Raw genomic sequence first — 11,324 nt, 5'->3', positions numbered from 1 at the left:
TATCTCATCAGTGTTGTGTTTCTTTTGTGTTTTATTTGATTCAGTGGTCCTTTAGGCAGATTCAGGATACACCACCCAGTAAACTGGGAAAACTTACAACTTACGAAATATTTTATTCAAATTGTTTAAAAAAATTTATACATATTTCTGTGTCAATATTGTCAATAAAAATTTAAATAAAGACTAAAACAATCAAAGCTGCAAGCAGTGATGGAAGGGCCCTCGCACCTGATGGAAAATCTGATATTGGATGTTTAAATAATGGTAAAACAAGTACTTTCCTGTTGGCGCTATGATTATTTGGTAGGATGGTTAGATCCTCCTATATTGATTGTTAGCCTATCTGTAGTTATGGGTGAGCGTTTAAAGGGTGGAGTTGTGTCCCTTGGATGTGTTGCTATTAGGTGCCTACCCCTTTCTGGTACCAGCGTTTACCAGGGGGGCAGGGTTTCATATTTTATTGAAGCATCCCTGGGCGCCGCCATTGGCTAGCGGTCCCCCACCTGCTGTTAGCATTCCATTGACTCCCATTCATTTTGGGAATAACTTTACATCTGAGGCGTTTAAAGAGTCCATTTGTCCATTCGTTATTTCTAAAGAAACACGAAAATGTATAAAAGGCCTCATTACCTTGTATCTTACGTTGTGGCCCCGTAGAAGCAGTTTTTGTAAAAAATAGGCTAACGATTGCGTCATAACCTGCGACTCTCTGTCGCACAGTAGAGAAATTACCATATGGACAGGAGGAGAAGCTCGCAGGAAATCTTTTACTGTCTATAAGGCTAACGGGGGGACGTGGAGGCATGAAGTCAAGGGTGAAGCCCATAGAGAGTCAATAAAAGCAACGGAACAAAATTATTCAATGTCTGCAAGATTCGGTGGGTGATTAAGATTTCTCTTGGCACAGCGATAAGAAGACTTACAATTGTCAGACAGGTTGCTCACGTTACATCTACGTCATCAAGCTCAGTTTGAGTCTGCGCAGTATGCTCGACCCCCAGGAAGTGCATGCTTCTAATTGACTTCACTTGTTTCCGTTGAATCCAATGAGGTCGCTGTGTCCATTTCTTTTACTGTCTATGGCATTTACACTGTTAGCAGTGTGGCTAACTTGTTCACGGTTCGCTTAGGGTTGTTTGTGTGCATCTATCTGAAAGGTAAGCATTAGAGTAATGTGCCTTTAGCATCTTTCTACTCTTGTTGTGCTAATGTTAGTGTTTTGTATTTTTTTTGTATCACTTAATGTCGTATGACGTCAACTGGTTAATGTTGCGACCTGTGTTTGGTCAGACTGCTTACTCGGGTACGTGTAAGAATTATATTGCAAAGTTGAACCATAATGTGGGAACAATATATATATTTTTTTTTTTATTGCAGCAGTCCGTTGCTGCTCGCTCCTGGCTCACACACAATCGTGTACATCATTTATGGCTCTGCTTCAGTGTGGCGTTTGGCTGTATTTTTCCAGTTTCTGTTATTAACAGCTCCTGGTTCCAATTCTGTTCAGTGCTCGCGCTGGCCCTGTCCATTTAATGTGGCTGAGGTGCTTGTGCGTTGGAGGGTTCCTGCTGTAGTGTGGGACTCTGAACATCCGTATTCAGAAGTGTTGCTGTCTTGTTCCTAGTTGGTTGGTTAGTTTGTGCATTCGTTTCTTTCCTTTTGTATTTTCTTTGTTGGATGGCTCGTATATGGTCTATAACCTGATATCCATACATATAGGGCAATATAAAAGGCCCTATATGTATTCAATGTGGAAGGCCAGATGATTTATCTAAATGTATTATTTAATTGTTCATTTATTTTGAGCCCAGTATGTATTTAATTTTGTCTGTTTCAGTTTTGTTAATTTCTTTATTCTCTTGGGAATAATTTGTTTTGCTTGAACTGTTGTAAATTGGTTTTCTTTTTGGTTGTGTTTTTGATCTGGTTTGTTCATTTACAGGTGCTGTGTGTCAAACCCCAAAAGGGCAGGGAGGCAGATTTCCACACGTGTGTATGTGCAGTGGTGATGCTATCTTGTCACCTTGTGCAGTATCATGGCGCGTCGATCACCACTTTTTTTTTTTTTTCTTTTTTTTTTTGTGATCAGCAACAAGCAACCAATCTTTAAGTGTGCCAGCGCTCATGTGATCTCCTTTTTATTTATTACTTGGCTTAATAAAGCTTTGTATTTTGGTACCCACGTTTCTTGCTCAATTATTTTGTTGAACTGAACCTGTATTGCCTTGATCCACACCTGCGAGTGCGTAGTATTTCCCTGTGTGCAAGCCTTGCGGTGGCATAAACCTCTGTCTCGTGTTATAGTTTCTGTTGCCTATTTCCATGCTGCTACATTCTGGCGTCGTCTGCAGGACTCTACAGTTGAGCAGAGACATGGGTCATTTTGTTGCTTTGGATACTACTTTAAATTGGTAGAGTTTTTGTTTATGGTTATTCCTAGGAACAAGACAGCAGCACAAACTCCTGGAAGGGTTCACCTAGCTGTCTTCAAGTTCAGTGTCGAACCTCATTTCTTTCAGGTCCATCAGTTGTCTCCAGCGATTGAAAGCAGTGCCGATGTTTACTCTGGTTCGGCTCCTTTTCTTATCGGATATGATTTGTGATTCCGAGCGCGGTTGTTTCCCTGCAGCGGGTGGTGGTCTCTTGCCAAGGGCTTAAGTCATCCTTCCGCTCTCTTCCCTGAACTGAAATGAAGTAGTGGGCTGTACTTTCCACACGATTGACATCAGGTTCAGGTACGCCCACAAGCCGTGCGAGTTATTCGTGTTTTGCAAGTTGGCTGGTGGTTATGTTGCCCGCATACCGCCTCCCATGGCCGAAACTGGTATTACGACACCTGTCGGGCTGGGGCTAGTAATGCTAATGCTAATTAAGGTTGATATCTCTGCAGCACTATAACTTGACATTTTTTTAAAGACATCATCGCCCTTATTTCTTCTCATTCTTTTGATGCGTGTAGGTCATTTTTTGGATATTTTTACCTCAATTTTTGCACATGGCACCTTTAACTGACAATTGAGTGTTTACTGTTGTCCTTTTTTATTATTGACACTCTATTTTCCTAATTAATGCTGTTCAGTTGCTTTGACCCAATCTGTATTGTTAAAAGCGCTATATAAATAAAGATGATTGACTTGACAAGTTGGTGTAAATGTATGGACAAGGACTGTAAAAGCACTAGCTTTGAAGAAACCTTTGAGTTGCAAAAATTAAGTAAGATGGGCTATAGTGTAAAAAGATTTTACATTGAAATTGGGTTAAAAGTTAATGAAAATGCATTGCTACCAGTCCTGACTCCCTCAGAGTTCTAAAGTTAAATGCTGTTATCTGAGCCTGTGTCATAAGTGATAACAAACTATTCATAGTAAAGCACAGTGTTTCATTTGAAATTCATTGACACTGAGAAGTTAAAGGACATAATACAAGGAGTTCAAAAATTCTACATTTCAGATTTTATGCATTAAGAGGGCAATAAGTAGCTGCCCAATGCATTTAAGAAATAAGAGATTGCAAATATAATGAATAAATACAGTTATTAGTTACATTTACTCAAAAACATTACACCTCCTTTTACAGTATATAAATGACTTCTCTGAACAGGTCTGTTATCGTTTACAACTTGGGCTTCACTTCTAATTATTCTTGCAAGACAGCTCTTAGGTAATTTCCTTACATTATGTGGACATCTTGGACCCACCTAGACAAAACAAGAACTAATCCTTTGACACAAGGTCACAACTGTAAGATAATAATAACTCATCACACACACTATAACTTACATACTTACTCGCACGTGCATTGTTATGTTTCTTAATATCCATAAAGGGTATTGTTTGACCTGTGAGTGCTTTGATTGGATGCGCAGTACATCCTGTTTGATTTTGCATGAATCTATCGTATATAAATATGATCTTATGAGAACAATGAGAATAAACTTGAGAACGTTATGGTATCCTTACTGTATCGTGGAGCAATGAAGGTTTATCTGAGCATCCTGCTAGTCTTCTGCTGCAAGTTTCTTCACACTCTGGGTAAACAAAAAAAACTAAGAAATAAATAAATTTGCTAGTTTACTTTCTATATAAAAATGTTAATATATTTTAAACATCGTATTTGTAATCACTGATTATTTTGCACCTTGTTTTCACAGCTTTAGACTGTAGTGTGATGAATGGTAAACTGAAGCAGATCGATGCTGGGTCGGGCTCAGTGGTTGGAGTGAACAATCTTAATGAAGCATTTGTCCTGATTGATAATGTCTTCACAAAGATCAGTACACCTCTAAAGCACTTCAGTGTCGGACCCGCTGGTCAGCTGGGGGTGAATTCATCTTTCAACATCTTCAAGCTTAAGAGTGGCTCCTTCGTTCAGTTTCCAGGTGAAGAGTTAAAGAAAGCACAAATTAAAGAAAATACATATTTAATCTGTCATTAATGTACATTTACATAATTAAAGTCAATGTATTAAATCCATGGTTCCAAATATATCATTGTATTGTTGATTTTCCATTTAAACTATTCTTTCAGCCAACTTGTTGATTGTGTTTTTAGGGCTTCTCAAACAGGTGGATGCTGGAGGTGACCAGATCCTCGCAGGTGTCAATATGAATGATCAAATATATTGCTCAAATATGGATGCTAACAACAACTGGCCATCCTGCAATTCTCCTTGGGTTAAACTTAATGGATGGCTGAAGTACTACAGCTGTGGTCCGTACAGCTGTTGGGGAGTGAGTGCAGATGACAAAATCTGGATCATGAAGGTAATGGCACAATGTTAAATACAAGAGCTAAAGAACAAGTTCACGTGGACCAAAATGTATATCAAAAATAAAGGCAGAAGCAAAATAAAGTTTATTGATGTGACTGTACAATGACTGACTGATTGTGTCTCTTTTGGTCTCGTGCAGGATGTGTCTAATAATGTCTGTTCTGGGTCTGGCACCTTTGTGAATGTTGCTGGATCTCTGTCCATGATTGAAGTAGCAACTGATGGCAGTGTCTTTGGTATCAATTTTAATAAGAAGTTATACCGGAGGTAAGCTGAACAGTCATAATATTATAAGTTGTATGAACAAAGTGATGTATTCATGAAGAATGATTTTCAAACACTGCATTCAAGAAACCATTTTTATCTACTGCAGAATTGGCATAACTCGATCCAACCCTTCTGGCACACACTGGCAAATGATGAATGCCTGTCCCAATGACCACAAGCATGTGAGCTTTGACCTGGGAGTGCTGTGGGTCGTGTGTGTGGACGGCTCCATCCGTAAATGCACTATATAGCCTTCCACAGAATATTAACAGAAAATCTTGATTAAACTTTCTTTTATTCTCTTTTTTTCTTGCTGTTGAACCAATAAAGCATAATAAAGCATATATCTCATCAGTGTTGTGTTTCTTTTGTGTTTTATTTGATTCAGTGGTCCTTTAGGCAGATTCAGGATACACCACCCAGTAAACTGGGGAAACTTACAACTTACGAAATATTTTATTCAAATTGTTTAAAAAAACAATATTGTAATTGTTTAAAAATACATATTTCTGTGTCAATATTGTCAATAAAAATTTAAATAAAGACTAAAACAATCAAAGCTGCAAGCAGTGATGGAAGGGCCTTCGCACCTGATGGAAAATCTGATATTGGATGTTTAAATAATGGTAAAACAAGTACTTTCCTGTTGGCGCTATGAGTATTTGGTAGGATGGTTAGATCCTCCTATATTGATTGTTAGCCTATCTGTAGTTATGGGTGAGCGTATAAAGGGTGGAGTTGTGTCACTTGGATGTGTTTTGCTATAAGGTGCCCACCCCTTTCTGGTACCAGCGTTTACCAGGGGGGCAGGGTTTCATATTTTATTGAAGCATCCCTGGGCGCCGCCATTGGCTAGCGGTCCCCCACCTGCTGTTAGCATTCCATTGACTCCCATTCATTTTGGGAATAACTTTACATCTGAGGCGTTTAAAGAGTCCATTTGTCCATTCGTTATTTCTAAAGAAACATGAAAATGTATAAAAGGCCTCATTACCTTGTATCTTACGTTGTGGCCCCGTAGAAGCAGTTTTTGTAAAAAATAGGCTAACGATTGCGTCATAACCTGCGACTCTCTGTCGCACAGTAGAGAAATTACCATATGGACAGGAGGAGAAGCTCGCAGGAAATCTTTTACTGTCTATAAGGCTAACGGGGGGACGTGGAGGCATGAAGTCAAGGGTGAAGCCCATAGAGAGTCGATAAAAGCAACGGAACAAAATTATTCAATGTCTGCAAGATTCGGTGGGTGATTCAGATTTCTCTTGGCACAGCGATAAGAAGACTTACAATTGTCAGACAGGTTGCTCACGTTACATCTACGTCATCAAGCTCAGTTTGAGTCTGCGCAGTATGCTCGACCCCCAGGAAGTGCATGCTTCTAATTGACTTCACTTGTCTCCGTTGAATCCAATGAGGTCGCTGTGTCCATTTCTTTTACTGTCTATGGCATTTACACTGTTAGCAGTGTGGCTAACTTGTTCACGGTTCGCTTAGGGTTGTTTGTGTGCATCTATCTGAAAGGTAAGCATTAGAGTAATGTGCCTTTAGCATCTTTCTACTCTTGTTGTGCTAATGTTAGTGTTTTGTATTTTTTTTTGTATCACTTAATGCCGTATGACGTTAACTGGTTAATGTTGCGACCGCTTACTCGGGTACGTGTAAGAATTATATTGCAAAGTTGAACCATAATGTGGGAACAATTTTTTTTTTTTTTTTTTTTTTTTTATTGCAGCAGTCCGTTGCTGCTCGCTCCTGGCTCACACACAATCGTGTACATCATTTATGGCTCTGCTTCAGTGTGGCGTTTGGCTGTATTTTTCCAGTTTCTGTTATTAACAGCTCCTGGTTCCAATTCTGTTCAGTGCTCGCGCTGGCCCTGTCCATTTAATGTGGCTGAGGTGCTTGTGCGTTGGAGGGTTCCTGCTGTAGTGTGGGACTCTGAACATCCGTATTCAGAAGTGTTGCTGTCTTGTTCCTAGTTGGTTGGTTAGTTTGTGCATTCGTTTCTTTCCTTTTGTATTTTCTTTGTTGGATGGCTCGTATATGGTCTATAACCTGATATCCATACATATAGGGCAATATAAAAGGCCCTATATGTATTCAATGTGGAAGGCCAGATGATTTATCTAAATGTATTATTTAATTGTTCATTTATTTTGAGCCCAGTGTGTATTTAATTTTGTCTGTTTCAGTTTTGTTAATTTCTTTATTCTCTTGGGAATAATTTGTTTTGCTTGAACTGTTGTAAATTGGTTTTCTTTTTGGTTGTGTTTTTGATCTGGTTTGTTCATTTACAGGTGCTGTGTGTCAAACCCCAAAAGAGCAGGGAGGCAGATTTCCACACGTGTGTGTGTGCAGTGTAGGGTGACCACCTGCTAATAAGCCCAAGGGGGGACAAGGGGTACGTTTCTGAGGGACAATGTGGGACACCCAATGGGCAGACTAACTGATAGTGGTTTACCCATTTCTAGCACATACCACCTTACATGGTATATTAATAATGCCCTATTCCCCTAAACATGTGTAATTGCTGATGTATGCTCATGACAGAATTGACAGATGCACTTCCACTTACGATTTACTTTAGCTATTTTATTAATTTTTCATTACAATTTATTCACTTTAAATAAATTATAATATAAAATTATAGGATTAAAATGAATTGTAGTTGCTCAACACCACAGGAAAAGTAAAAAAAAAGTCTGACATCACAACTCAAGGGAAGGGAATTCACTCATTCACTAATCCCTATATAGTGTATGGCAGTTGAGTTCACTATATCAGGAAGGAGTGAATAAATAAATAAGTGAACGGATTCGGACAGTGACGTAACCTGCACTGCGCGTGAGACTTGGAGCTGTTGCAAAAACATTGCCATGTGTGCTTTTATATTACATCTACCTAATTTTAGAAAATAATACTAATAGCAATAATACTCCAAATTACTTTATATTGCAGTTATACATACCTCCCGCGTCAGCTTTGTGGTTTCATCGATAGTATATAGTAATAATAATATATATAAATATATATATATATATATATTTTTTTTTTTTTTTTTTTTTTTAATTTTTTTTTTTTTTAATTTTCTTAATTACTAATTACTAAGTGTTAAAAAGCTCACCTTGTCTCACTGTCACACTCACATCCACCTCACTGTCACTGCTTTCACCTAAGAGAGGATCCAGGGCACCTTGTCTCCAAAAATTTGATTGATGAGGGTCATAAAAGCCATCTGTTCTGGACACCTGTTTGTACACCCCCCTCCCCTCCCTGTACACCCTCCAGTGACCTTAATATGAACTTATGAACCAAGGAGGAATTTCGGAGGGGGGGAGAAGTTGTGGGAAGCTATGTGCTTTTTTTTTTTAAACTTTGAAAAGGGGGCGAAATCATGAAAATGGTGTAAGGGAAGATTTTATTAAGGTTTTAAATAAACAGTGTATTTCAAGAAACAGATTATAAACACATAGCAGCAATGGAAACAATGTAATGATCGTTTTCGTAGTTGGAAAAGTGTAAAAACGTTGTTAAAGTTGTTACAAATGAAATAAAACTAGGTTACTGGTTATTTATCTGATACAACCAAACGAGTCAAAACTATCAGATATGTTTTCGTTAAGCAATACGTGAAAAAGATGTGAGAGCTTGTAGCATTACAATTTAAAACTGGTGTTTTGTTACCAGTTAGAAAATAAAGAAAACTAGGTAATAGAGTTTTAGCATTTGTACCTTACCTCAAACTGAAAAAAAGAAATGAATGTAAAGCAGCGATACAAACCAAGAAAGTAGGCGTTTGTCACGTCGGGTGAAAAGTTAAAACAAAAGAAAAAAGATGGTAGACATTACGCGGATCTAAAATAAAATACACCAGACCCCGTCTTTAAAACACCAGCACAAGATACTTGTCAAAACTATGTTGTACTTTACCACTAACTAAAATTTTACAGACAAGAGTTAAACAAAAGAAAGATCTCACAGCAAAGTGTTATGACGTCTCCGGTAACGTTAGCTCGACTCAAAAAAAAAAAAAAGAAGCGAACGTAAAGCAATGTTATAAACCAAGAAAGTAGGCGTTTGTCACGTCGGGTGAAAAGTTAAAACAAAAGAAAAAAATAGGTAACTTAGGCATTTACGCGGATCTAAAAGAAAATAGCCTACATCAGACAAGATACTTGTCAAATCTATGCAGTACTTTACCACTAACTACAATTTTAAAAAGCGAGACTGTTAGACGAAAGAAAAAAAAAAAGGATCCTCCGGCAGAGTTGTGAAGCGTCCGTAAAACAACCTCCCGGCACCGATGAACAGTTAGAATGAGGCTCGGGAATGCTCCGGAAAAAACCACGCCTCCAGCGCTAGAGAGGGCCGGGCAGGAGGCGTGATAGCAGCATTAAATAGACTTAAACGTTACAATAATTAAACTAAGTAGTTTTTAATAAATAGACATCAGTCCTTAATTAGTGAAAACTTTATATCCGTTTAAACATATGGTCAATTTTTACTTGTTAAATCATGTAGACCTATACGATTTTTATTTACTTTTAGGCTAGTCTTAAAAAAAAAAAAAAAACATAGTTGAAAAAGCGTTATTTGTTTTTAATGTATTAAGTTAATTACTTTAATCTACGACTAGTCTAAATTTAGACTATCTCCGTCGATATATTTTTTTATTTTTGTCAAGCTTAATTTCTCAAGCTATGTCAATTAACACACACACACACACACACACACACACACACACACACTTTCCTTCTGTCAAGCTTGTGTCGCGTTATCTAGTAAATAAACCAGACGTCATCTCGGTCATCTCAAGCACCGAAACCCGAATGTGTCGGTGTCTGTGTGATTACAGGCGTCTACATATCAGTTAGACATCAAGCAGTTTTGAAATGCTTGTAACTAGCTTGTGAAACTAACTAATTTCAAAGGGTGTTTTATATATATATATAAAACACACACACACACACACACACACATACTTTCCTTCCCCCATGCTTATTCTGTGAAACATTTCTATAGCCACATCTTTATTTAACAAAATCTAAAATGAGATCTGATTTATTGCTATATTAAATGCTTCTGTAAGTTGTAATCTTTCGTTGTCATATCTTTTACATTTTATTAAAATACATTCAACTGTTTCACAATATCGCATTTAACACAAAGTCCAGACACATGTATTTCATCTTATAAATAATGACTGATTAAGTGCAATGTGTCCAATTCTATGGCGAGATCTTCTCTTCTATTCCCAAAAATTCATTTCCAACTGGTCTTTGAATATTATATAAATGCTGGCATCTATTCTAACCAACCCATTTAATTTGACACGTATCTTTTTATTTTTATTTATTTTTAATTAGACCTTTTATTTCTAATTTACTCATTGGAGTATTAAATAAGATGTCTGACATTTTAATGGTCCACTTTTATCTGGTCCACTACTTTCATTAACTATATGTGTGGGTATCCATACAAAATAAATCTTTGTTATTGCTTGTATTCTGAACAAACTCTGTAAAATGCCTGACAAAATGCGTTGTCTAGTAGAAGCTTCACCACTCTTTAAACTTGATAGTACTGAAAATGAGTCTGAACATATGACTACTTTAATGTGTTCAACCCCACTGAAGAGACAAAAATATGACAATCATTTCTGTAGTATAAACGGACGGATGATTAGATGTTCTTTCTGGTATTCTATGCTCTTTATTTTTAATCTAAACAAAAGACCTTGATGTTTTATTTTATTTTAATAAGCCACTCACACTTACTAACTTCTTATTAACTTATTAACTTCTGGCACGAAATTCTAGATTCATAAATGTATGTTTTTCAAAATTCCCCCACGTTTAGTGGCGTTTAAAGTGGAATTTGTGATGTATTTGGGGACGTTAAAAGGCATGAAAAGTCCCAAACCAAGACTTTTGTATTCTTCATTAGAGGACTTTAGTTTCTTAATGTGAAAATCTGTTACTCCCCACTACATTTTCTTTATCATTATATTTTTATTTTTTCTTAAGTGTTGTTTTATTTATTTTACATTTATTTTGTTTTATGATGTACAGAGTGTGAACAAAAATTGAGTGTAATCTCAGACCGTATTTGTAAATCTACCAGTAATGGACATCTTTATGTTTTTAATGTTTAAAGCATCGAATAAAAAATAAAAAACACACACTAACACTTCCCCAACCACCCTAATAACGTTGGTCGCAAAGGTTTAAATGTATGTTAAAAGAATTAAACAAAGAAATGTTTTTAATAACAACACATCAGTTCTC

General features: G+C 37.1%; 1 protein-coding gene across 1 annotated transcript; it reads left to right on the top strand.

Annotated features, from left to right (window-relative positions):
* Positions 1-3,964: 3,964 nt before the first annotated feature.
* Positions 3,965-5,381, top strand: LOC132127552 (fish-egg lectin-like). Its single transcript, XM_059539458.1, has 5 exons — positions 3,965-4,031; positions 4,151-4,378; positions 4,551-4,762; positions 4,910-5,037; positions 5,144-5,381. The coding sequence occupies exons 1-5, from the start codon at positions 3,974-3,976 to the stop codon at positions 5,286-5,288; spliced, it is 771 nt and encodes a 256-aa protein (XP_059395441.1). The 5' UTR covers positions 3,965-3,973; the 3' UTR covers positions 5,289-5,381.
* Positions 5,382-11,324: the final 5,943 nt, after the last annotated feature.

Source organism: Carassius carassius, chromosome 45 (assembly GCF_963082965.1).
Source record: "Carassius carassius chromosome 45, fCarCar2.1, whole genome shotgun sequence".
Lineage (NCBI taxonomy): Eukaryota > Metazoa > Chordata > Actinopteri > Cypriniformes > Cyprinidae > Carassius > Carassius carassius.
Note: the sequence above shows the minus strand (reverse complement) of the source record. Positions and strands in the feature narration are given on the sequence as shown.